Genomic DNA, 27,527 nt, shown 5'->3' with positions numbered 1-27,527 from the left:
GATAATCTTTGTTTACAGATAATAAAACAAATGTATATAAAGAGGTAACAAACCTCAATTGCAGTTTCATGAGCATGGCTATAAACCAGATGTGGAGGAAGTAGACCAGATACATACTCAGCAGTTGCAGCAATAGCAGCTTTAACCGGTTTCCTGATTGTCAGTAAATAATGTTGCATTAATACAGTTGCAGCAAATGCTAAGTCAGAATCAGCAGAATTCCTTTAGGAAACATTTAAGACTTGCTAAACAAAATTCAGCCACAATCAAGATGCCTTCATTTCTTTGCCTTTCATGTGATTTTCGTTCATAGAATATTCAGAAGCTATTTACTCTCTATTGGAATTTGGAACCACATAAAATATTTTGCTAAACCCAAAGTGATTCTGTCTGCAGAAATTTGATGCATGTAGCTGGTAAACATGATGAAGCTATAAAATAACCACTATTATGATTTTTTAACAATGCATTAGAAGATTGGTAATGATGCCACACTCCTGGCATGCATAGGGCATAGCCAACTCATGAAAACTGCCATTTTTTTCTTGAACACACAGGAGGGCTGTGTATCACTAAATTAAGAAAAGGGTTTAGAACACCTAGAAACACAACACACTGATGCCACACCACGCTTATACATGCACGCCACTAGAAAAACCAACCACCGAAGACGACCTTGACCAACAAATCAACAGTCATCGGCACAAGGACAGTTTCAAGCCGCAGCCAAATAGCAGAGGTGAACTACTTGTTAGATATGTAAATATTTAAGGGTCTAATTGTATATAGCTTACTTGTCCTGGTGCAGCGGTGAGAGCTGTCTCGCTGAGTCACTAGTTTTTTTTCTCGAAAGCGCGGTGAGAGTTGTCTCGCTGAGTTACCAGTCAGGGGTTCGAAACATACTCTCCGCGTTTTCAGGAAGGTCTGCGTCGCATAGTTTTTTGGGCGGTAAGGCGACTGATCCTCTTTTTACCTTTTAAACGGTAAAGCGTAAGGCGAGTCTTTTTAGGCGGTAAGGTGACTGATCCTCTTTTTACCTTTTAAACGGTAAAGAGTAAGGCGAGTCAACGTCTTAAATATATTTAAAATAGAAAAATATTGAAAATACCAATAAAGAAGAGAAAACGACACAAAAAAGAAAAAAGTTACCAGCCCACAAATCAGCCCATCAATATTAGGTTAATGTTCCCCACTCCTCAGGCATTTCAACCAGTTATTCCCTCAGGCTCCCTCTACGCCGTCGGCGACCACTATGCTCGCCATGGAAGACGCCAATCCACCCCCCCCCCTCTTTCCTGTCACCTGCGACGGTGGACTCTGCTCTAGGCGCACCCTCCAGGCCGCCATGGCGCCGCCTGCCACCACAGCCGCCTTCCCCTCCTCGGCGCGGGCGATGCCTTAATCGGTGGGGCCTCCTTCCAATGCCAACGCGGCCATCTTCCCCTCTTTGGCGCAGGCGGCGTGAGCACTCTTCCACCCACCTTAGGTGTCGGAGTAAGGCAAGGGGGCGACGCCTTACCTCGCCGGACCGCCTTACTGTCTAGGCCATGCCTTACAAACTATGTTGCCTAGGTTTATTCCTTCCCATAACCCCATTCATGTGAAAGCCCTCGTGTTATGACCGGTATCTCCTAAAACGGGCCACGCAGGTGTTGGACCCAAATTAGACCTGGTATGAACAGTACTCACGGTACTGCAGCACGAGTCCAGTTCAGGAAGGAATCAAAATAAAGATTGCTTAGGAGCTAAGATCGATTTGGTTTAGGAAAGAATATCAATTTGTTAGCAAAGGAGAGTCCAGATCTATAAGGATTTCTCTAGTTTACTTGGGTACCAAATCCTCTAGGGACTATAAATATAGAGGCAATGTAACCGTTTTAGGGATATCTCCTCTCTCTAATCAAAATAGGGAGCCGAGGGGTAAATAACTCGATCTCCTAACCGCGACTACAATCTTCTTAGTCAGGGCTCACCTCCTGTCCCTCTATCGTTGCCACCTTACCGGTGACAAAATAGCAGCAAACAAGTATCAAGTCCTGATATTATTAATTTATTACTAATGTCATATCACCAGTGTTTTTTCATGAAATTACACATATTAGTATTAGAAATCTAACCTCAAATCCCATAAGATGGGTCTTCCATTGCACTGCAAATGGCTTTCCCAGGAATCATCATCTGACTGAACTACTACGACCATATTTGAGAGAGCCTTGGCTTGATAATGTTTGTCCAATAATATGGGTTCATTATGTATGAACCAGAATATTGGGACCTCTAATGTTGACCTGTGATTTGAATGCCTTCCTGCATATAGAAACAAAATATAGACATTTGAGCTTTAATAAATCACTGGTGCTGCCTATGGCCAAACCACAGCAATTACTCTGCAAGTTTCTTATACAAGAAGTGAGCACACTACACAAACTGAATAACAAGTTATACAAACACACTTGTACGTGTACTGAAACAATTCAGAACCAACAGCCTTCAATCTCTGGTTCATGAAAAACACATAAAGTAGAAAGTAAAATATACCTTTCAGTGAATTGTGCTCATTTAGCTTCTGTAGCTGATGTTGGAGAATAGCAGAATCAAGGTATGTGCTAACAGTTGACTTATAGGTGCCATTGACTAATAGAAGCGGCACCGCAGCTGCACGACGTGCCATTGAAAATGCCATCATCAATGATGGATCCTCTGACAATGACAGCCTACATATCGACACGTATAATTTCAACTTCTTGTTACCGAGAAAAATATTAACAAATTTGCAACAAGTTTTCAGACCTTACAATCTAAAAAAACTCAGCCGAGGAGGGAAAGACCGTCCTCCCGGTATTATATTAAGAAGAAACCGAAACATTGGTCCCGGTCGAGAAAACCCCGAACCCTGGCCCCCATCACTAACGGTCCGAATCAACTGCCCACTCTGCAACGGCCTAGCCGGAGGGTGGCGCGCAGGATATCGATCCCCGAGAGCGGGCAGGACACAGCGAGGGGATTTTTTTAACCAAGCCCGAAATTCGCCCCCAAGAGGGATCAAATCCGGGACTTGGAGGTGCTACTCGGAAGCCTTAACCATTACGCTAGAGGCCCTTTCGCCAGACCTTACAATCTCTTACCATGGTTAGTCTAATAAGTTCAGTAATTCGCTCCAAACGAACTATTAGAATTTAGAAAGTAACATAAAAATTAAAAAGATATCTAGCAAGATGCATAAACTTTGATATATGGATTCCATTTTGATTATTTAAAATCCTCTCATAACTTCATAAGACTACTTCATATTATTATTACTACTATTATTTTAAAAAAAATCATCTCAGCTCATGCTGAGGTACACATGACAAGAAATATGAGTACATATTTAGATTGTAAAATGAAGAAGTGATACATGTTTTGGCTAAACATGGAGTTTTGATGATGTAATAGCACAGAATTCAGGCTCTCCCTGATGGATTTTACATTAACAGGTAACTGCTTTATACTCCTGACTTTCTGTAGAGAAAAAAAACAAACAAAATAAACATAACCAATATAAAGATGTAGGTTTACGAAGTATACAAAATATAAGCAACAGCATATATACCTCTCGTGTCACAAAATACAACTGAAACGATAACTTCTCATAGTAATGGTACACTCTATGAGAGGCAGAAGGAGCAATTACATGCCTCATAGAGCCCCATAACATAGATCCAAGTTGTGCAAGAAATGAATCATGAGCCACTGTGTAACTATGATGTTCCTGGTATTAAAAGATTAACTCTGTCATCAGAATACTAATACATTCAACGAGGTTTTCATTGAACATCTTAGTATTGAAATGTGCTTATTCCAAAATGTGTTTTAAATAGATAAATTTACAAAGCTAACCACTGAAGTATCTCTGAATAAGTTCCAGCTTTCCATTCTCTTCAGTGCATCAAGAGCTTTCTTCTTGTTAGTTTCATCAAAATCTCCAGTATTGTAACCCTCCAGTTCCTTTTTCAGGTCATGCATCCTCTCATCAAGTTCTGTGTAATGAAAAAAAATATAGTTTCCAATTGGAAAAGGTTAAAAAATTATGGAACAAGAAAATATATATGGACTGCAAAAAACTCAAGCTCAAATGTCAGTATGCCACCATGAACTCAAAGCCTCAAGAAATATAACAACAAAAACTATAATACTTGTAAATTTAATACAAAATAAAGGAGTGATTCAGAGGCATTGAAGACAGCTGGAAATAAAGGAGTGATCTATCTGGTATGAGAAAGGAAAAGCTAATGCTGTGGAGAGTGGCCGCCAGGCCAGGTTTTGGGACGATGTGTGGATGGAGTGTCCTCTAAAAACTGCTTTTTCCAAACCCGTGCAGGATATGTATGTAATGAGCTGAGCATCAGAGTGGCTGAAGTAGGAAGGAGTGACTGGAATTTAATCTTTAGAAGAAGATTTGGGACAGTGGAGAGAGATAAATGAATGAGCTCATCAGGAAAGTTCACAAGTAGGTCTCTATACATTGCACAACTAGGACTACTGTGGGGAAATACAGTAGGGGAGGCCCTACTGTGCATTTTATTAAAAAGAAACTATGAAGAGAGGAGGAGGTGCAGGAAAAGAAGACAACTTGTATAGATGGAAGGTCTGGTAGAAAGAAACGGCATGCGACTGGCAGCCAAGAAAGAGTGAAAATAAGCATGCAAGCTAGTTAATCGAGCTTAGTCAAATAGTCATACACAGATTAAAGGTATGAGATTGCGGTGCGGTTGACCCTGTGAAGCTGAAGGTTAACTTCATCCAATCGTCCACAAACTTGTTTTGCCACTTATGTGATACAATACAAGGAGATATATCATTTCATATTGAGTTACATCCTCATCCAATCTCGACTTGGGTGTCATTATTTGTTTTATATAAAATCTTTTATGATGCTAATTGTTAAAAGAACTTCCTTATGAGCAAAATACTACATGAAGATATCTGGTAATATATTGCCCATATCAACCTATGTCAGTCTATGCTAACCACTATGTGCTAGTGCAATATTGAAATGACATGTTGTATCGGTATTGTTTATTGCTAATGGTATTAGGCATTTTCTCTTTCATTCAGACCATATAACACATAGATGAAAACGGATATTTATTCGGATATCAATTTTTTGGTCTTTTTTCTTTGATTGTGAATAAACAATATATAAAATCTGCTATGTAAATTCGTATTCTTATTTTTAGTATTGAGCTTGTAAAGATTCATAAAAGGTAAACCTCAGATTTATCATATATCTTCTCAAATGATAGATACAAAATTTGAATACGAATACAGATATTTTTTTCACCTTTTTTTTGTTGTAGGGAGCAGATAATGTATAAAACAACAACAACAACAACAACAACAAAGCCTTTTGTCCCAAGCACGTTGGGGTAGGCTAGAGATGAAACCCCGTATGAAAACCTCAGAGCTCAACCCCCAAAGAAAACAGGGGAAACAAAGGCAAAGGAGAACCGAAAACGACGAAACGGGGGAACACATAAAAGAGATAAAACCCACAAGAACCAGCAAGGTCTAAATGGGCACAAGAAAAGGTCAAACGATTAAGGAGGAAAAGCGGAACTATAAATCAAGGTTCTGGCACATGAATTGCACACTTCCACCCCTTCCTATCCACGGCGAGCTCTTTATCAATATTCCACTCCTTCAGGTCCCTCTTCACTGCCTCTGTCCACGTCAAGGTTGGTCGACCTCTACCTCTCTTCACATTCTCGGGACGCCTAATTATTCCGATATGCACTGGTGCCTCTTCAGGTCTTCGTTGGATATGTCCAAACCATCTCAAACGATGTTGCATAAGCTTCTCCTCAATTGGCGCCACTCCTACTCTCTCTCGTATGTCATCATTCCGGACTCGGTCTCTCCTTGTGTGGCCACATATCCAGCGCAACATACGCATCTCTGCCACACACAGTTGTTGGACATGTCGTCTTTTAGTGGGCCAACATTCTGCTCCATACAACATAGCCGGCCGGATTGCTGTCCTGTAGAATTTGCCTTTTAGTTTGTGTGGCACCCGGGGGTCGCATAAGACACCCGCCGCTTGCCGCCACTTCAACCATCCAGCTTTAATTCTATGACTGACATCCTCATCGATGTCTCCATCCTTCTGAAGCAAAATTTTATTCTTATTTGTAATAATGTGCTTGATAACATAAGAAAAGATCATCATCAAATTACATACATATCTATTTTGAAATATTAAATTTGTTCTAACAATTCGGATACCCACTTTCATCCCTAATATGACAAAAGGAATAAATAATACAAAACAATACATAATTGTGTACTTCAGAAGGCATGTATAAGCTAACTACAAGTATACCACTATGTAGAATAGTTCCAAAATAACCGAATCTTAGATCACCGTAAAGTACCTTTACAAAGGGCAAGCTGTATCCTTCTTCCCACACAATGCTTGAAAGCAAAAAGTTCATACACATCAATCTCTGCTAATAGAATATCAACAGCATGGTAATCCTGAATCCAAAAAACGGCAATGCACACACAAATCAATTGCTAGTTTAAGGGGTCACAAGAATATATGAGAGGCGAGAATAAGTCATGGATGTGTACAAGAACACAAGAGATGACTTGTCATTTAAGTTCCACTGTCATAGAACATTGCTGCCAATGATGTGGTACTTGAATGACTTTAATGACTTATTGGACCAGCCATAAGTGAACTATCAGCTTTGCTAGAGCAAGAATTGTATGGCACAACCGCACAAAAAAAATCGCAGTCTTCCAAAAAAATGTGTTCCCACACTGCTGTTCAGCCCTAAAGTTTTCACTCAAAAATGTTACAGATGGTCCTAGAAATGCAGCATACCTCACCAAAGGACGAAAACCTCTCCCTTATTGTGTCTTGCAATTTTTCTTCAGCTTCTTCTTCTGTAACTTCTGTATTCAATCAGCAACAATCACTTAATGATGGACAAAAAACCCTGGTTGGGTCTTACTTCTTAGAAAAGAAATAATGAGAACACAAAAAAATGATCATATTTGGGTTATATGTTTACAGCACTTGAATGAGAACAAACCCTTTAAAATTGTGCACCATGAAATCAGTAGAGCACAGAACACACGACAATATTTTGACAGAAAATTGTTTTAATCAGAAGATGGAAATACTACAAGAACAAAAAATGCAAGCACACCATGTTCAGAATTTATGTAAGTTACTATACTCTTCGATGTGGTATAGCATGTTAAGGCCCATTAGGCTCAGGCCTACTACCTATATATATTCTATAGTCCATAGGGACTGGTCATCAGTTGTTTATACCAAGGTTAGTAACATAGTAACAAAGCAAGTTATGGCTTTCTAATCTTTTTAGTCGTCGTTGTGGTGCTTCTTGAAAGGAAAATGGCCTTAAACCATTTCTTATATTGATTTTGGTGCTTGATGACCATCACAACCATTCGTACTAACTAGTTTGCCTAGTCTTTGATTCACATGTTTATAAGTTCAACAGTTTAAGTTTCTAAGTCATAATCAGCTTAGATCCAACAATATAGAGGTAAAACAGAATAGATGAACCACCAAAAATTCTACGCTCTGGATAAATTCTAAATACCCCTAGAAGCCTATTCGATATATTAAGAGAGGTTGGAAAGCTCGGAATCAACATCTCACTATTTTGGAGCTAGTTTGAGCAAAAGAAGAAATATGAGTTAAAGAATTAAAATGTCCAAGATCCATGACTTACACTAGTTGGAAAGCCATTAGAGATATTTGTCTAAGTCATAGGATCTCTCTCAAGTTCAGCCAAAGCAACTTAGAGAAGATAGTTCAAAGATCAACGTTAAGTAAGAAACTCAAGTTCTGAAACCGCAGACCGTCCAGCTATAATTCGCGGACTCATGTTTTGATTTGCTTCAACCCGAAGGTGACAAGTTGAGCAAGAGGATTTGTAAAGCTGGTGTGGACCGTCCGGGACCAAGAGCAGACCATCCGCGAGTCGTCACCAAAGGAAGATAGCCATTGATCTAGTCGTTGGGATACCTGACTTAGCCGTTGGGCTGTCAGATTCGACCGTTAGAAGGTCGCAGACCGTCCGGGCCTAGCCACGGACAGTCCGACCGTGCACAGTTTGGCAGATGCGCCATAACGGCTCTATGAGTGGTTGAGGGCTATAAAAGCAACCCCAACCAGCCCATTCACATTCATTCATTGATCCATATCATGCACAAGAGTTGGGTATTCACTCCTGTCTACTAGAGCAACACTACACATCAAAGCCTCACAAGTGCCACAATAGAGAGATCAAGCAAGAAAGAGCTACTCGTGTGTGTTTAGCGATAGTGTCTTGTGAGAATCATTGAGAGAAAGTGTGTGCTACCTCTTGTGATCATTTGAGCATGGAATTTTGACTCCCATTCATTGTAAAGCTAGCAAGAGCCCCTTATCTTTGTGGTTGGCCTTGCAGAGACCTCAGCCTTTTGTTGACAAAGAAGAAACATTCGCCGGTCTTGGTGACCGTTGGAGAGAAGGAAAGGGTTGAAAAAGACTCGTCCTTTGTGGACTCCTCAACGGAGATTAGGTTCTTCGTGAACCGAACCTCGGTAAAACAAATCATTCGTGTCTTGTGTTTATTGCCTGTGATTTGTTTGTCTTCTCCTCACTAAGTTCTATTGCGCTATTCTTTGTTGATATTATTTTGTGTTGCTTCATGTTAAATTCTCATATCTAGAAGCAACTCCTTGCAAGAAAGAACTTGTGTTGTTTCTTAACTAAGTCTTCTTGCTCTATTCATCATAGATATTTAGATGTGTTGCTTTGAGTTTATTCCGCATTCAGAGGTATTTTGACAATCTTTTCAATGGTGAGAATGAGACTATAGACATCCAATTTTTTTTCTAGAATACGCAGGAGAGCTACGCATCATTGCATTAATAGAAGAATAGGAAAGGGGGATAGAACCCCGGTACAGAACACACACACCACTTAGAGACTAACTAAGGATCACCGACTATCATGGAGGAAACACGACCCACAACGCTGATCTAAGCTAGCAACTCATCAACTTGGAGGAAGGACAGGGCCTTGGCTCCAGTCAAGGACCATAGCACCGCCTCTTCCCTAGCCACTCTAAGGGCTGTGACCAGGCTGGGATTACAACCATCAAAGACGCATCTATTCCTATGCTTCCAAATGGTCCAAGCACCTAGGATCACTAAAGAATTAAAACCTTTTCTCAAAAAATCAGATGCCCGAAAGCTGCTAGACTTCCACCACGACTCAAAGGAATCCTCATGAGCTGGACACAGTTCCTGCAGCCCCACTGAACTAAGGAAATGAAACCAGAACTGTATGGCAAAAACACATTTGACCAGCAAATGATTCATGGTTTCAGCCTCTTGGTCGCACAGGGGGCACTGCTCAGGTCGTTCTAGTCCTCTTTTAATAGACATCCAATTGGATGACTCCTTTGATGATTTAAATAGATGATTTGTACACAGGATCCAAGAATCAGAGGTCAAAGAAGCTTTAAAGAGGATGAAAGGGGGCAAGGCGATGGGCCCGGATGGTATCCCAATAGAGGTGTGGAAATGTCTTGGGGATATTGCTATCTTTTGGCTAACCAAGTTGTTCAACAATATTTTTCGATCAAACAAGATGTCCGATGAGTGGAGGAGTACATTAGTACCAATCTTCAAGAACAAGGGAGATATTTAAAGTTGTACCAACTATCGAGGGATTAAGCTCATGAGCCCCACTATGAAGCTATGGGAGAGTTATTGAGCATCGCCTGAAAGGAATGACGCATATCACCATGAACCAATTTGGATTCATGCCTGGAAGGTCAACCACGGAAGCAATTTTCTTAATAAGGCAGGTCATGGAGCGATATAAGGAGCAGAAGAAGGACTTGCACATGGTTTTTATCGACTTGGAAAAGGCCTATGATAAAATACCTAGGAATCTCATGTGGTGGGCATTGGATAAGCATAAAGTCCCAACAAAGTATGTTACGCTCATCAAGGACATGTATGACAAGATTGTGACTAGCGTCCAAACAACTGATGGTGATACAAATGTTTTTTTCCGATTAACATAGGACTACATCAAGGTTCAACTTTGAGCCCTTATCTATTTTCCTTAGTGATAGATGAGGTCACGAGGGATATACAAGGAGATATCCCTTGGTGTATGCTTTTCGCTGACGATGTAGTTCTAGTAGATGAAAGCTAGGAAGGAGTAAATATAAAGCTAGAGTTATAGCGTCAGACCCTAGAACCTAGAGTCAAAAGGATTTAGAATTAGCAGAACCAAAACCGAGTATATGAGATGTGACTTTGGTACTACAATTAGTGAGGACGGAGATGTAAGCTTGGGAGGCCAGGTAGTACCAAAGGACACCTTCTGTTATTTGGGATCGATGCTACAGAGAGATGGTGATATTGATGAAGATGTTAGCCATAGAATCAAAGCGGGGTGGATGAAATGGCGTCGAGCATCGAGAGTCCTATGCAATAAGAGAGTGCCACGGAAGTTTAAAAGCAAGTTCTACAGGACAGCGATTAGGCCTGCTATGTTATATGGGGTTGAGTGTTGACCTACTAAGAGATGACATATCCAACAACTAAGTGTCGCAGAGATGCGTATGATGTGTTGGATATGTGGCACACAAGATTGGACCGAGTGAGAAACGATGACATACGCGATCGGCTAGGAGTAGCGCCAATTCAAGAAAAGCTTATTCAACACCGGTTGAGATGGTTTGGGCATATCCACCGGAGACCCCCAGAGGCACCGGTGCACAGAGACTTGACATGGGAGGAGGCAATCAGAAGGAACTTGAAGGAATGGAATATCCCAATGGAGTTGTGTTTGGATAGAAGTGCTTAGAAAGAAGGTATCCATGTGCCCGAACTGTGATTAGGCATTTTTCCTTTTAGTGCTCTCAAAAGCTTTTCCTCTCCTCTTTCTCTCTCTTTCACTTTTTGGTGACATCTTGTTGGGTTTCAACTCTAGCCTACCCCAACTTGCTTGAGACTAAAAGGCTAGGTTGATGTTGATGTCTTTGGAAGCAACACTTTTGCAAGAATAGGACTTAGTTCTATACTCTGATTATTGTTCATCTTGTTCTAACCGCTAACTAGGGAAAAGGTGTTGTTTAAAGTTGGAAAATTCAGGTTTCGCCTATTCACCCCCCTCTAGGCGACTATCACTTCTCCCGACCGCCGTCGTGGCCTCCATCTGCCGCCATCGCGACCCTTCTCTTGGCCGCCGTCGCAGCCATCCCCGTCCATCCGCGTGTCCGTCGCCATGGTCATCCATGCCTCTATCCACGAGGCTGTTGTGCCTCTCCGCCCCGCCGTATTGGTCGATGTCGCGGTCGTCCGCGACTCCCTCCGTAGGAACCTCCCTCCGCCACCAAATCCGCGCACCTGCAAGCGGGCCCCTCCATAGCTCGATCAGCACGCGCGACAGCTCGTCCCTTCGCCGCGGCTCCCTCCGCGCCGGCAACGGGCACCTCCGCCTCCAGATTCGCGCCCGCATCAGCTCCCTCCGTTCCGGCAGCAGGCCTCCATCCGTCACGGCTCCCTGAGCGCGTGCCTCAACCTAAGCCGACGGTCAAGTTCTGCGCTCTCAACCGTGGAGGCCATCTTCAACCTCGTCGCCACGGACTGCTTCGATCTTCCACCAGGGACTACAGTGCGGCCTGCTGCTATCGTCCACTGCTCCTCTTCTGCACCAAGATTGGTACCAATACACTACAGATTTACTTGGATTTGTTGTTCTTCAGTGTTCTCTCAAATTTCAATATGTCGGTCACTGCTATTGTTGTCAATATTGTGCTTGATGGTAAGAACTACCCCGAGTAGGCATTTTGTGTTCAGACTGCACTAAGAGGTCACGGTTAAATCTTCCATTTGACTGAAGATTCACCAGTTTTAGCATCTGATAGGAGCAATGTTGTTGCAATCAAGACTTGGCAAACCAATGATGGCAAGGCGATGGCTGCAATGGTCAATAGCACTAAACCATCCTAAGGTTAGTAACATAGCACTTCTATGTTTTGTGATCCCATAACTGTTTGAACCCTCACAATTCACATCAAACCACCAATTATCCAAGATTCAACACAACAAAAGGTTGCCTAAAATAATGTATGAGCAGATACATAGCAAAGATAAGACACATAATTACAACATGAGCTAGGACAACGAATTAACCATATTTGAATATGGAGAACTTCAGGTGACTGATTAATCATAACCACAGATTAAAGGCACATAACTTCTAAGGGAAACTAAGGAGATCAAAATTATTTGTAATACCTAGACATAATAAAGACAAAGTAAGCTATACATAACAAATGCATCTGTATGCAGAGTATAGCAATAAATAATAGCTCAAATAGAATACATATGCAGAAGACTTTGTGGTAAAAGATGACCTGCAACAGCCCCGACAGTCTTTGCAACATTTGGCAGACTAAGTTCTGTACGGACACCATCACCACCAACAGAAGGCCCCCAGGCAAATGGCCCTGCACTCAGATCAACAAAAGCAAACCTGAAAATAAAGATCAGGTTAGAAGAATGACCACTCTAACCTCAATTTAGGAAAGGGATAAGCAAAAACCATATCAGACCTCTCTCTGCCTATCCATATATCTGTAAGACATTGGGCATGGAGACCCTTCAAATCACTGGACTTAAGAGCACTTTGAACAATGTCATGCACCTCATCCTTTGTACCGTGTAATATCTATATAAGAATATTCAATGTTAAATAAACAAAGAAAAGAAGTTTAATTTAGGGGAAATTTGGATTCATACCATTAAAAGATCACCACTTTGTATCCATACCATTACTATCTCACTTACATGTGGGTCCACATGAGTCAATGACATGTGGGGTCCATGGTATATATCTAAAGTTTGGATCTTTTAATGGTATAGATCCAATTGTTCCTTAATTTAGTGTACCAACATAAAAGTGCCACCTGAACAGCCTTTTCATAAACAATGTCCTCTTTACTCTTCCCTTCCTTCAGCAGCTCAAACTTGCTTAATGCTTCCTTGCATTTCTTTGACCAATCCCCCTGCACGATAAGTGTATAGAAATCCGTTAGGTATTTTGATACATTAAAAAACAGTGTCAAGAAGATCTTCATGCATCTGCTTCAGAGGAAAGAGCCAAGTGCTCTTCAATCAAAATCATTCTGACAATCAAGTCATATGATCAAAATGTGAACTTAAGAATAGCTTAAAAATTCATGATCATGAAAAGCGTATCAGCTAAGTTAAATCATTGAGCTGAATGGACCAAGCAAAGAAATAAAGGTTTTCCCGGTACAAATAACGCCAAAGATGATAACAAATAAAACATACCATATCCATACTGTCAGTTCGGGTCCATGAAAATGATGATAGAGGATGACTTTCATATAACGGCCTTCTATTGACTCCCTTCTCGATATCTGCTAAATACAGATGTACACTTAAGTATAACTAGGGGAAAAGGATAGAGCAACTAGCGCCTGTCAGGCTGTTGTTTTCATGGAAGGCCTCATCTGCAAACAGATGTTGTCTTTACTAGTGTTCAATTGTCACTTCACAAAATGTAATTCACACAAAACTCATTACATGTCAATCATATGGCTTCAGAAGATTATTTTATCAATCTCCTACATATCGAAAATAGTAAACGATAGAACAGAAAGCACATAGAAAAGGCTTTTGCTATTGTTCCAGTGATACAGATGTGAAGTATTTTGCTAATGTAGACCGCAGATAGGTAAAACTGTAAATTGTGCTACAGAAAAAAAGCTCAATATCAAATCAGTGCATAAAAATTGAATGGATATTATGTGCCAGACTCACAATAATGTACATGCTTTTAAAATAAATAAAAATATAAACAAAACTGAGAGAAGGAGATGTGCTGTGTAGGCAATTGTATATTGAATGAGACTATGCTAACCCCCCCCCCCCCCCCGTCGGAGCGTCGAAGCCTTAGACCGAGATTCCGTGATGACCAAAGTAGGTAGCACATTGGTGAAGATGTCTGCATGCTGCGAGGAGGTCGGGACGTGAAGAACACGAATGTCACCGAGAGCCACGAGCTCACGAACAAAGTGAAGGTCAATCTCGATATGTTTGGTGCGCTGATGTTGGACGGGGTTGGAAGACATGTAAACAGTACTGATGTTGTCACAATAAACCAAGGCGGTGCGGCGCAGAGGGGCATGAAGTTCCTGTAGTAACTGACGCAGCCATGTGACCTCAGCAACAGCTCGGTATTCAGCCTCAGCGCTGGAGAGGGGGACAATGTTCTGACGCTTGGAGGACCAAGAAATGAGACTATCACCCAAAAACACAACAAAGCCTGAGGTAGACCTGCGGGTATCAGGACAACCAGCCTAATCAGCATCTGAGTAGACCGCCAGCTCAGTCTGTGCAGAAGGCCGAAGTAACAAACCAAGGTGAAGAGTGTCGTGCACGTAACGAACAATGCGCTTTAGAGAGGCAAGATGAGGCTCGCGGGGGGTCGTGCATATGAAGGCAGATCTGGTGGACTACATAAGAGATGCCAGGCCTGGTGAATGTGAGATACTGAAGAGCCCCTGCAAGGCTTCGGAAATCTGTAGGATCAGACACTGGATTACCAATAGTGCCAGAAAGCATGGGATTGACATCGACTGGGGTGGAGCAGGGCTTGCACTCAGCCATGCTAGCGGTCATGAATGTCAATCATGTATTGTCGTTGCGATAGAAATAGTCCGGTTGCCGTGTGTTGGACCTGCATCCCCAAGAAATGGTAAAATTTGCCAAGATCCTTCATAGAGAATTCCTGCTGAAACAAGGTGATGATGCAGCAAAGAACCTCGGTGGAAGCTGTCAGAACAATGTCATCAACATATAGCAGTAGGTACACCATATCATCTCTGTGGCGATAAACAAATAATGAGGTGTCAGACTTAGCTTCAACAAATCCAATAGAGAGCAGAAACGAGGCAAACTGACTATACCAAGCTCGAGGTGCTTGCTTAAGACCATATAAGGAATGGTTCAGACGGCAAAAAAAATCCGAAAGCCCAACAAGGCACGGCTGGTCATACGATGATGATTGACAAAGCTGCTGCATGGAACAAGGCGGGCTGGCGGAAGCCCAACTTGGCACGGGTAGTCATACGATGATGATTGACCACCGGGGATACCGGAAATGCCCCACGGGGGAGGTGAGCTGGAGGAGCTGGCGACGCAGAACCAACTACAGGGGTAACAAGTGCAGCCGGTGTAGTCTGTCGGGAGTAGACGAAGCCGTCGAAATGCCGATGAGACGGACCGGCAAGAACATGGTCATCGGTCGGCGTAGCAGGGGCGGTGGAGCTTGTACAGGCATGACTTGCCTGGGTCATGTGCGCAGGTGGCGAAGAGGTCGCAGAGCGTCGGTGCACATGGCAGTGTGGTGGTCTCCGAAGTTCCTTCAGGTATAGAAAAATGTGCTAGTCCAATTGGAGTAGGCACGGTAGGGTCAGTGTCAAGTAAAAACTTGAAATCCTCGGCAGAAGGTGGTGATGGGTGAGTGGCAAAGGGGAAGGAAGTCTCATCGAAAATGACATGGCGGGAGATGATGATCTTATTGGAATAAAGATCGAGTCAACGGTACCCTTTGTGATGATCAGAATAGCCAAGGAAGACACACAAAGTGGAGCGAGGGGAGAGTTTGTGGGGAGCTGTGGCCGATATGTTGGGATAACATAGGCAACCAAAATCTCGTAAATAGTCGTAGGTGGGTGGAGAACCAAAAAGGGGGAAATGAGGAGTGGAAAAATTTCGAGTTTTGGTTGGTAGATTGTTAAGGAGACGAGTGGTGGTGTTGAGAGCCTCTGCCCAGTATAAAGGAGGAACACTTGCCTAAAACAGAAGCGAGTGCACGGTGTCATTGATGGTACGAATGATGCTTCAGCTTTACCGTTTTGAGGCGAGGTGTAAGGACAGGACATCCGAAGGTGAACACGATCTATGGATATATCTTTGATAGAAAGGAATCACCATTCAAGCGTTGTGTAAGAAAGAAAGTGCGGGCACTGGAGTTATCAAACTCGCGGCCATTGTCGCACTGGATTCCTTGGATAGTGGTGCCAAACTGAGTGTGCAAGGAGAAAAAGTTAATGAGGGTAGAAAAGGTGTCAGATTTAAGTTGCAAAGGGAACGTCCACAAATAATGTGAGCAATCATTGAGAATGACCAAGTAATATTTGAACCTAGAAATGCTAGGGACGGGTGAGGTCCAAAGATCACAATGAATTATCTGAAAGTTTCGTGTGGCACGTGATGAAAACACATGAAAGGGTAGACGAGTGTGGCAACCTAACTGACAAGCATGACATAGAGGAACACTAACAGTTTTATTACATGAAATCCCGGAATATGCTAGTTTGGACAAGGCTTCACGACCGGGGTGCCCAAGGCTCTGATGCCAAAGTGACAAGGAGGTGGCAGCATGGAAGGTGGGGGCCGGCAGCCATAGAGGGTAGAGTGGGCCGGAGCTGTCACAGCAGACACTCGCTCCGAGAGTGAAGATCCTTCACAGAGCAGCCAAGGGCGTCAAATTCCACAGAACAATTGTTGTCAGAAATAAACTAGCGCACAGAAATTAGGTTCTTGATGAGACTTGGTGAAACAAGAACATTATTAAGACGAAGGGAATCAAAAAGAGCGGTGGAACCAGTGCAGGTAACGGGAATAGAGTTCCCGTTACCGACAATAATTGAAGAGGGAAAATGATGTCTTAAAGGAAAGGAATGGGATAGAGTATCGGCATCAGAAGACATATGGGTGGTGGCGCCGGAGTCAAAGAACCACTCGTTCTGGCGAGGTGGCTGAAGCATCATGGTGCTGAAGTTGGAGAGGAGTGCTTGCTAATCCCAAGATGGTAGGGAATTGGTAGGAGGCAGAAATCCCGACGGCGGCGGTGGTGCATACCATGGTTGCTGTGACCATGGCTGTTGTGGCGTCCATGACCAGGGACTTTGGAAGCCTGCGATCAGGGACTGAGGCAGTGGAGTGGTTGACTGTTGGTGTGGCGCCGAGGAGACAGATGAAGGTTGTCCGGCAGCCGGCATCCGTGGTCTGGGCCACATCTGAATAGACCCAGACCAAGGATTGTAGAAGTTGAGCCAGGTGTTAGTCGATGTAGACACCGGCCCATGTTGTTTGGCGGCAGGACCAAAGCGACGACCGCCTCTCTTCCCACCACGCATCTCGTGCTTGGGGTTGCTAGGAGCAATGATTTCAAGTCGTCAGACTAATCGCGATTAATCGCGATTAGTCGAGCACTCGAGCTGGTCGCCTGTTAACAGCCGATTAGTCGGACGACTCGATTAGGGAGCCTGGTCGTCTTGATCGTCCGATTAGTCGACGATAAGGGCGATTAGTCGTCCGTTTTTTCAGTTTCTGGTCTTTGGTGCTAGGATTTTTGTGTTGGGTTACAGGACCAATGTTTTCGCTCATCTACAAGAACATTAAGTTCTGCCTCTCCTCTCCTCTGCTAAAACCCTAACGCTGCCTAAACCTTGCATGTATCCCTCTGTCGGCGGCTGCTCCAGAGGTCCAGATCACCGGCGTCTCCACTCTCCAGCACTAGTGATCCCCTCTGCCCGAACTCCCGATCACCGGCAGGTGCTCGCCTGCTCCAGTCACATGTGCCCCTCTGCCTGCTAGCCTGCTCCACAGCTACAGTTCAGAACTCTAGAGTCCAGATCACCGGTGGGTGACGGCTACTCCAGATCACCAGCGTCTCTAGCATCAGTGACGAGATGAGCTTGTCATCTCAAGGTTCCCCCTGCTCCCTCTCCCCCATCTCTATAGTTATGTTCTAGTTCTGTTCTGTCTGTGTCTCCCACCAGTGATCAAACACTAACGGTTGTTGCTGCTCTAATCCTAAGCCGACTGTTGATTAGTGACTTGTACCTCTGCCTGTTATTTTGTATATCCTGTTGTTTATACCTATATAACTACCAGTCTAAAAGGTCTAGGACGACCAAGGACCGACTAGGGGTCGACTAATCGCCCTGGTCGTCGCCTAATCGCGACTAGTCGCTTGTTCGGCCCCAGTGTTCGACCAGGCGACTTGAAATCATTGGCTAGGAGGATGATGTGGTGGCGGTGGCTCTGGCTTGTTGGTTAGAGGTTTGATGACGCTAGTGGCGAGAAGAGCAAAGGTCGGTACTGTGGAGTGATGCGCAAGGGTGAGCTCCTCAAGTAACAAGTCATTCCGTACCTCCAAGAAGGTAGGGAGGGGCTACTCGCGCCGAAGATGAAGGTCGATGCTAGCGAAGCGCTCATTTAGACCACGGATGATGTTGAGTACAAGAGTGCGATCATGGACCGGCTCGCCAAGGTGGCCGAGGGCGTCAGCTATCCCTTTGAACTTGCGGCAGTAGTCGATAATGGAGAGGTCGCCTTGGCGGAAGTTGCGAAACTTCGCATCGAGGATGAGCGCCCAGGTCTCACGGTTCCCGAGGAACTGAGACTCAATGGCGAGCTAGGCACCACGAGCAGGGACGTCACGGATGAGCACGGCATCGACAAGTTCAGTGGTGATGGTGCCGACGATCCATGACTTGACGCAGTCCATCCGCACCCAATCGAGAGAAGAGAGTGCGAATGTGTCGGTGAGCACTTGATCCGTCAACGTGTACTTGCCGACAACAAGTAGGAAGGAGTCGCGTCATCTAGTGTAGAAGGGGAGGACATGTTAAGAACAACCGGGACAAGAGCTCGGATGTTCTGGACTGCCATAGCCTGCACATGGAGGTTGAGAAGAACAGCAGCTTCGTAGTGAGGAGGACAGCGGGAGCATCTCCTAGATCAGACTGGATGGACGCAGCATCACCATTGGGTACGTCGTCTTCGGGAAGAGGACCAGCTGCAGCGCGAGCCTGGGCGGCGCGGATGCGGGCGTCGACGGTGTCGCGCTCCCTGGTTGCTTCGATGGCTTCGCGCTCAGCCTCACGAGCGCGCGCCAGAGCCGCGTCGCGAGCCAGCTGGCCTGCGTGGAGACGCAGATTGTCATCGAGGGCGTCAGTGGGTTCCGGAGCAGGGATGCTGCCAGCGACGTCAAGGAGGGTGGCAGCTGCACACCGACCGTGGCAGCAGATAAGAGGTGCAGCGCCGGTGAGGGCGCTAGAAAGCAAAAGAGTGAACGGGAAGAACCCGAACTCGTGATATCATGAGAGAAGGAGATGTGTTGTGCAGGCAATTGTATATTGAATGAGACTAGAACCAACCAGTTACAGTATATATAGGGGAGGAGATCATGTGGCTTATAGAAATAGTGCCAGAGTGATCTCCTCAATCAATCAGGATCATATATTCCTAATAAAGTAATAAGTCTGATACAGATTGATCCCTACATCAATCAGGACATCTCCTACCATAACAAGCCTGTATTCTATCTATGCCAAGCACACGCCATTACAGGAAAGGGAAAATGCACTGCTAACAAAAACATATTGAGGCAAAAATTGCCCATATAAGATTTATTTACTTAGGTGCGAGATAAATACCAGGAGTCCAAAAAAATCTTGACACTTTATAGTACAGTCAACAGTCATTATAAAGGGAATAAGCATACAATCCTTAGTCATCAAACCTATTTCTTTATTTCGTAGCTGCATCCACCAACTTATAGTGAAATATCTTAATCCACCAAAGATATTTTTCCTTATTGGTCCACATATGAACATAGCAGTGGCATCCATATACATTTCCAACATTTGTGTCACTGAAATTCATAAATAAGAATATAAAGAGGAAATACAATATTTACCAAGGAAGAGTTTGTTGTCACTTTTAGACTGGAGTATCCGAGCTTGCAGGGTCTTGTTCTGAAAAAATTATAACTAGCTTATCATGATCCAAAACTGTAGTTTTAAGTTAGACTAAATAAAACCAAGATTAATTGGAGAACGACAACAAAACAAATTTTGTTTGCGCGGTAGCTCTGTATAGAAGGAAATGGTGTCCATTCGAATTGACAACAAAAAGGTATTGGTATTACATGAGAAGCAACAGTTAAGCATATGTAACAATGCCTGGGGTCCCAGAGAAAATTTGCACAATAAGCAAGTTTCAGACAATAACTCAGATTAAGAACCAACAAGACATCCCCGATGTTGTAAAGATGTATCCTTCTCTTCCTAGGAATAGCACTGGCTCAGGAAACAAATATCAGTGACTGAGCAACCTGCTTTTCCTCTTCACTTCCTGCAGAGAGCTGCAAACCTAACCGCTTAGATATTCTTTTTCCATTTCCCAAATCTTCTCTCCCTTACCATACTCTACCTCTTCCGAAGGACAGCAGTAGCGCTAGTACACAGACTAGAATACTAAAAACCCACCTTGTGGAATAGCAATAGGAGCTACGTTGACAGAGACAATAAGGAGGGGCCAGTACCCAGGTAGCCTCCACCACAGTAGGTATATTATATTCTTTTTCCTCTACATATTATCATAGATCTTGTGTAAAAAACATTTTCATCCAGCTCCCATCTGTCTGAAACTACAGCTTACTGATTTAACACCTCCAAAAACAAATCAAACAGAATCATGTGAAGATCCCCATGGAATTTTTTCTTCTTTGCTGTAACTACTTTAAGTTCTCTGGTGATACAATTGTTCCCTCAATCCAAATATTGGTGAACTCATTGCAATTTAATAGCTTCTAAGGAAAATTGACATTGTGAGGTAACTTTAAGGTAGTTTAGTCGAAACTCTCTTCTACAAGTCAAATGTGTATTGTTCAATTCTGCATACTGAAGCTAGAGCTTGAATAGAATAATTCTTATAACAAGACATAAGTATAAAGAAATATCATACACACAAGATATTATAAAACCAAGACGATAGTGACAATGATATTCATCAAACCATAATAGGAAGTCTGATATGGAATCCAGCTTACCTCCCTGAGCAAATTGATCTCAGACTCAGAGAAGCCTTTCCTGCGATAATAGACAGCACATAAAAATAAGAAAATAAACATAGAAACAGTTAATACCCCGTTTGGATGTAGATATTGGAGCACAGAATTGGGAATTGGAATCAGCTTTCCTAAATTTTGTTGTTTGGTTGCACGTGGAATTGAGATTTGGAATCAGAGGCTCAATTCCTCCAATACAAAGCCTCACCCCTCGGTATTGCGCGGAATTAGACCGCACAATTCCAAACTCCAATTCAGTGACATCCAAACAGTAGAATTGGAATTACATCTCATTTCAATACCATGCCTGATTTGGTATTCAACCCAATTCAATTACATCCTATCCAATATCGACATCCAAACGGAGCATAAGCAATCCTGAAATCTATGATAATAAATCATATAGAAAGAAGATATCGTGGTTGCATGATATGGTAGCATACAAAAATCAAAAGATGAGCCTTTATTGTTTTCATACTGTTCTGAATATCTAAGTCACATTTCACATCAGTTTAAAAAAAATTGGGGCAAGGTAAACTAGAGACAGTGTAGATTGAATTCCAAACATATTTTAAACATTTAAGTAAAATTACAGGCAGTGTAGATTGGATTCAAATATATTTGTAGTAGGTTGCGGCACGACAAGATACTTGTTCATAAGATCTAAAGTTAGAAGAAAATGAAAATCTTCTTTGTTTTTATGAGATAGTGCCATGTTAATATAAAAAATGCTTTTTTGCAGCGTCATGTTGCATCAGTTAGATCAGCGGTGAGAGCTGTTTCAGGTTTCACTGAGTCACCAGGTCGCGGGTTCGAAGGAGCTTCTCCGCATTTGAGGGGGAAAGTTTGCCTCGGTTTATCCCTTCCCCAAACCCCATTGATGTTCGGCATTGGGTCTGCCCCTTAGTGACAGGGAACGAGGAACGATGGCGCGTTCCGCGTTCCGGGAACTTCGTCCCGAAACGAGGAACGGGAACGAACGGGAACAATCCAAGAAACGCTCGTGGAACGTCGTCTATTGTAGATAGGAACGATGGACACCTTGAGGAAGCCGCGCTGCCGTCGACCGGCCGCCGCGCTTGGACGCCGCAACGTCCGTCCGCGATTTCGCGTTGGGACGCTGCGTCGTTCGGCCGCCGCGCTGCGACGTCCGTCCGCGCTGGGACGCTGCGCAGAGCCACTGTCGACGGCAAGCTCTTCCAATCGTCCGTGGAAGAGGAAGGGGAAGAGGAATTAGCTGACCACCCGTGGAAGAGGAAGGGGAAGAGGAATCGATCGACCGCTCGTGGAAGAGGAAGCGGAAGAGTAATCGACTGGCCGCGTGAACGGCGCTGAACCGGTGCTGGTTGAAGCTGAATCGACTGGCCGCGTAGGAAGCTGAGGGATTAGGAGAAGAGGAAGGGATTAGGAAGGAAGCGGCATAGGAATCTGAGTACTGGCTGCCATTTAAATAGACCTCAATCCACAGAGCCAATATACTCCATATTGAGGTTTAGTGATGACAATAAAGGATGACAACTTTTGGATGGAGGCTGAAAATATAATTGCTATCACAGAGCCAATATACTCATCGTTCCCTGTTCCATTACAATCGTTCCCTAACTACGTTCCTAAATCGTTGGGAACATGTTCCACTTATCGAATGAACGTGGATCAGCTGTATACCCATCTCCGTTCCATGTTGCTTTAACAGACATACCGTGTTCCTCGTTCCCGTTCCTCATTCCCAACGTTCCGGGAACCTTGTGACTAAGGTCTGCCCTTTCTGCCATGTTGCATCAGTTACACATGGTTCATTGTAACAGAAGTGTTCAAACTCACCGATAACCATAATTAATCCTCTTGCCAATAGGCTTGGGGTTCAGAACAAAGATATTGTAAGCCTCTTGTATCTGAAGGTGATCAACAAGAGTTGAAAATATATGTTCCATTTGAGCACTATCCACTTGCAAAAAAATCTCTTCATTTTCTCTGCAACAAAGAAAAAATGGATATATTTTATCAGTGGTAGTGAAAGTTATGGGAAATGCAAAAGGTACCAAGTACCATCATAGAAGTATAGACAAATGTCACTGGAATTCTGGAAACTGAGTTCTCTGTGAACTGCATTGTCTATAACGCATCAAAGGTTAACATGACTACAGTCAAAGGTAAACATGAAAGGTACCATCAAAGATTAACATCAAAGGTTAACATGACTAGTTGACTACAGTCTAGACATAGCAGAATCGTCTATAATTCTATAACGTGCTCCCTCATTTTGTAAATATGTTACATTCTGGACACTAGCACGGCCTCTTATACGCAACTTTGAACACTACTTTTTATATGGAACTGATAGTAAAAAAATTTATAATACTCTACAAATCTTCTATCGTGAACTCAATGATGCTATTTCCATATGACCAAACGAAACAGTAAATTTTTCCTTTCTGGTGAACAAGCAGGGAAGCTGCATATCATTTATATTAAGACAAGAAAGGATTAAACAGTCAGTTTTAGATTATTTTTCCATAAATGTATAGGTTTGACTGCATGCTTTCTTTATACATGCACAAATAACACATGATAAGGTTATATGAAGACAGAAAAAATTACAAATTTAAACCTTTCATATACTCATTTTAAATTGCCAATCAACAGCAAGAGCAAGACCATACTAAGATTCCTTTTAATGCAGATATATGTTACACTATCAGTCTATCATAATAATTGAACTAAACCTGCTTTATGGTTGAAATTTTACCGAACCAGAGGATGAACAGAATGGAAACAATGGGTATTCAGAAACAACATACCTGGAATCCACGAGATCATCTTTACAGGATAGAACTTTTATAGCATGCTCAAAAACAGATAAGACATCTTCTCCCATGTGTATGGCATGCACAGAGAAACTGCATCAAAAGAAAATGAGCCGGAACATCAGGAATCCATTCGCATGGAAGCATGTCAAGGCTTAACTACAGAAATTAGATTGAATATACAGACCCTAAGTTGGATCATAAATGTACATATTGCTTACTTGTGGTTCACATGGCTGACTAAAGGAAGATCATAATGCTGAAGTTTCTTAACAGTAGTCTTATAGAACGGGGTAAGAACTTCACCAACTGGAGGGATTCTTGTGTGCTCAAATATGTGATCTATTTTTGTAAACCAGCGCTCCAGTTCTTCAGGCCCCAACTTAAACTCTAACAAAACCAAGGAACAGTTAATGCTTAGTATAAACAAACTGACTACAAACTTTGTGATTTGATATAGATGATTTACCATGCCGTCCATTTCCATCAAATCCAATAAAGATGAAGTTCACAGGGATCGGAAGATATATGGAATCAACCTCTGCCAGGCTCAAATAGTTTGCAATATTACCTTGGTATAAGAAAAGACGAAATTTAGTAGTGAAAAGAACTCTGCTTCTTAAATAAGTACACACAACAATAGCACCTAGACTATCCATACTTCATGTGTGATTCCTGATTGTCTGAGATGGATGTGCATAATATAATTAGTCAAGGCTGCAACTACAATCACTTCTCAAAATACAAGATCAAACAAAAAAGGCAGGTAGCAAGTGCTTAAAACTCCCGCACAGGTGGATCTAGGAAACGGAATCCCTAGGCAACCTTACCCTTGTTTATTTGAGGCTGATTCAAACCCAGGACCTTAAGGAGGCTGATAACAAACCTGCTACTCCACAGCAATAGCATATTATTGAAATTTTAGACATAACCGGCATGCTGATATACTACACTAATGTAGCTAAGCTTATCAGTTGGTCATATATCCGGCAAACTAATATTTGTGGTTTTTTGTCTAAACTGCAAGCTAAACTCCACATGCAGTCATATGGACTTGATTTTTATCTCCAGTTGGCCACACCACTTAATCAACAAAGTACATGCATATCTGGACAGAAAGGTTGCTAATCTGGAATTATGTAGTCTCTCCCTGCTCTAGTTCACCTGTTGCAACATTGTGGCCTTTCTAGGGGCACCTAAACATAATTATCTTCACCCACGACATTCATATTCACATATCCATAAGAAAAAAGGAGCTGATGATATGAATAACAACTCACAAGGTACAAATGACCCAGAAATTATTATGTGCTCGCTTGTGCTAGCTGCGGCTGAAGTGCAGCTAGTCACTGCTACAGTAATTTGCTGCAGCAGTGGCTGGCTGCTGCCACAGTCAGTGGTAAATATTAGGCTACTCAGTAAATGGCATTATGTATTGATACAGTACACTGGGAAATTTGGATCCATACCATTAAAAGATCACCACTTTGGATCCATACCATTACTATCTCACTTACATGTGGGTCCACATGAGTCAATGACATGTGGGGTCCATGGTATATATCTAAAGTTTGGATCTTTTAATGGTATAGATCCAATTGTTCCTTACGCATATCATTGTAGAGGCTTTGGCAGAGCAGAAAGTATCGAGTACCAAGAATCCAAGATTTATTCAAAAAATTCAGTTAGCCTGTTTGAAATGTGCCCTGTGTTATATAATTGTAGAGGCTTTGGCAGAGCAGAAAGTACCGAGTACCAAGAATCCAAGATTTATTCAAAATAATCAGTTAGCCTGTTTGAAATGTGTATGTGCCCTGTGTTATATAACCCCAGGAGTGCCAACAGACGCAAGGAGCCTACCAGCTCTTGTGAAGTTGAGCAGGCCGTTTTTGCTAGAGTCCCGCGACGCAGAACCTTCCAAGTCATCGAACTCTACAAAATCAAATGAGCACAAGCCGTCAATGTGGTATCAAGCATAAGCACAGCATGCAACAAGCAAACAGAAATCCATAAAAAACGATTAAAAGAGAAAATCAAAGGATCCGGACCTTTACGGATGATCGACTCAGTCCAGAACTTGCTCTTGTCCTTGAGGTTAAAGAGCGAGAACACCGAGGACGCCCCCGAGCTGCCGATCTTGCGCGTCCGGGTCCCCGGCGTAGACTCGGCCGCCTCCGGGGACGGCGCCTGCCGCGTCCAGAGGACAAGAGGAAGGGAAATTCAAATCCATAAGGGACCTCAACATGGTCAGATCCAGTCAGTGGATCGGGGGTTTGGGCGGAGATCAGGTTACCTGGAGGAGCAGCAAGAGTAGGAGCGGAAGCGCGAGGAAGTGGGAAGGCATTCGGAAGGGGGGCATCTTGCCGGCTGTGGTGCCGACTGCCGAGGCGCCGCAGCAGTACGGAAAACGGGGAGTTAGTGAAGACCGGAAACTGGAGGGCGTCCGCCGGCGGCACTGGGGGTTTTGGTGTGTGCTCCGGTTCCCGAGTCCCCGACTCACGAAGTCCCGAGTCCCAAGATAACTCAAGTCCTCGTATGAAAATAATAAAGTGAAGTACTGATTATGTTGAAACTTGGATACTTACACTAATTTCACATGTAACTCATACAAATAAGTGAAAGTGAAAGGAAAGAAATGTGGGCATCTTATAGATCTTATGATCCAAACATTTTTTATGGTTACATATGGACATATGTTGTATCTCCGTAAAATTTCACGATTTTTTAAGACTATTTATGTATTATTAATTTCTTGTCATAGAAAATCATCAAAATACAATTAAATTATTAAAATATTGTTTAAACAAAAATTTGATGTATTACAAAGTCATAGATCTCTTCAAGCTCTACAATTTTCATATAAACTTTATCTTCATCCGATTTCATATGTAAAAGTTATGATTTTATAACTATATTATGCAGAAAAAGAAAAAACGGGTACCCGAATTCCAGGTACCCGTATCCGATCCGGGATTTTCGGGTACTGACCGGGTATTAGTGATTCCGTATCCTACCCGTATCCGAGGTTCAATATCCGGGTAATACCCGTATCCGTCCCGACAAACAAAATACCCGTATCCGTATTCGAAATTACGTCCCGTTTTGGTACCCGTATCCGATACCCGTTCCGGGTACCCGTCCCGTTTTCATCCCTAGGTTCGGTTCGGCTGGAGCTGGGCGTTCTTCGGTTTCTTCTTCCAGATCGGGAGCTCTCCACTCCTCCAATCGGCAATGAACGGCCACGATGACGTGTTACCGAAATGGACATAAATTTTACGTATCGAATCGGGATAGAATCAAGATCTATTCCTATTTAGTTTTAAAACTAAAATTAATCAAGTGCTCTAACTTAGAGCCTATTTGGAACCATCCAGTTTTTTAAAAAAGTTTATAAAAACTGATGTGATTCCAAACATAACAATTTATGCATCAGGTTTAGATTAAAAGAAAATGTGGTATTGGACCATTTCTAATTGTTTTGATAATTAAATGTATAACACATCATTTTGATCTGACACTTTAGATATGAGCATGAGCACAGGTTCAAAAAAAAAGCAAATTGAATACAAGAAGTCTAAATAAGTTGAATTGGAAGGCCAAGAGTGCAACTTTAGGTAAACCTATAAAAATATGAGGTTTAAGTATTTGAATAAGTTGCAGTTACATTATACTATGTTTCTTGCACTTTTGTTTGGTTACTAACTCACTTGTGCAAGAAAAATGGCTTTTGGACTTAG

The 27,527-nt window shown here is 42.8% G+C and overlaps 1 protein-coding gene across 2 annotated transcripts in view; it reads right to left on the bottom strand.

Moving 5' to 3' along the window:
* Positions 1 to 26,399, bottom strand: part of LOC103627145 (uncharacterized) — a 31,595-nt gene extending 5,196 nt beyond the window's left edge. The window contains exons 1-21 of one of the 2 annotated variants that reach the window (XM_008647453.3): positions 26,084 to 26,399; positions 25,839 to 25,977; positions 25,651 to 25,722; positions 24,260 to 24,361; positions 24,012 to 24,180; positions 23,785 to 23,883; positions 22,808 to 22,957; positions 20,969 to 21,008; positions 19,835 to 19,892; positions 13,387 to 13,475; positions 12,999 to 13,097; positions 12,645 to 12,760; positions 12,447 to 12,565; positions 6,869 to 6,939; positions 6,414 to 6,516; positions 3,880 to 4,019; positions 3,593 to 3,751; positions 3,398 to 3,501; positions 2,539 to 2,714; positions 2,118 to 2,307; positions 54 to 153 (exon numbers count right to left, since the gene is read on the bottom strand). In XM_008647453.3, coding sequence (XP_008645675.1) covers positions 54 to 153; positions 2,118 to 2,307; positions 2,539 to 2,714; positions 3,398 to 3,501; positions 3,593 to 3,751; positions 3,880 to 4,019; positions 6,414 to 6,516; positions 6,869 to 6,939; positions 12,447 to 12,565; positions 12,645 to 12,760; positions 12,999 to 13,097; positions 13,387 to 13,475; positions 19,835 to 19,892; positions 20,969 to 21,008; positions 22,808 to 22,957; positions 23,785 to 23,883; positions 24,012 to 24,180; positions 24,260 to 24,361; positions 25,651 to 25,722; positions 25,839 to 25,977; positions 26,084 to 26,149 — 2,361 coding nt within the window. In that variant the 5' untranslated portion in view covers positions 26,150 to 26,399. Of the gene's footprint in view, positions 1 to 53; positions 154 to 2,117; positions 2,308 to 2,538; positions 2,715 to 3,397; positions 3,502 to 3,592; positions 3,752 to 3,879; positions 4,020 to 6,413; positions 6,517 to 6,868; positions 6,940 to 12,446; positions 12,566 to 12,644; positions 12,761 to 12,998; positions 13,098 to 13,386; positions 13,479 to 19,834; positions 19,893 to 20,968; positions 21,009 to 22,807; positions 22,958 to 23,784; positions 23,884 to 24,011; positions 24,181 to 24,259; positions 24,362 to 25,650; positions 25,723 to 25,838; positions 25,978 to 26,083 lie in introns of both variants that reach the window. The other variant, XM_008647452.4, reaches the window with a different exon arrangement.
* Positions 26,400 to 27,527: the final 1,128 nt, after the last annotated feature.

This window comes from Zea mays, chromosome 5 (assembly GCF_902167145.1).
Source record: "Zea mays cultivar B73 chromosome 5, Zm-B73-REFERENCE-NAM-5.0, whole genome shotgun sequence".
Lineage (NCBI taxonomy): Eukaryota > Viridiplantae > Streptophyta > Magnoliopsida > Poales > Poaceae > Zea > Zea mays.
The sequence above is the reverse complement of the archived record's forward strand: the minus strand, read 5'-3'. Positions and strand labels throughout refer to the sequence as shown.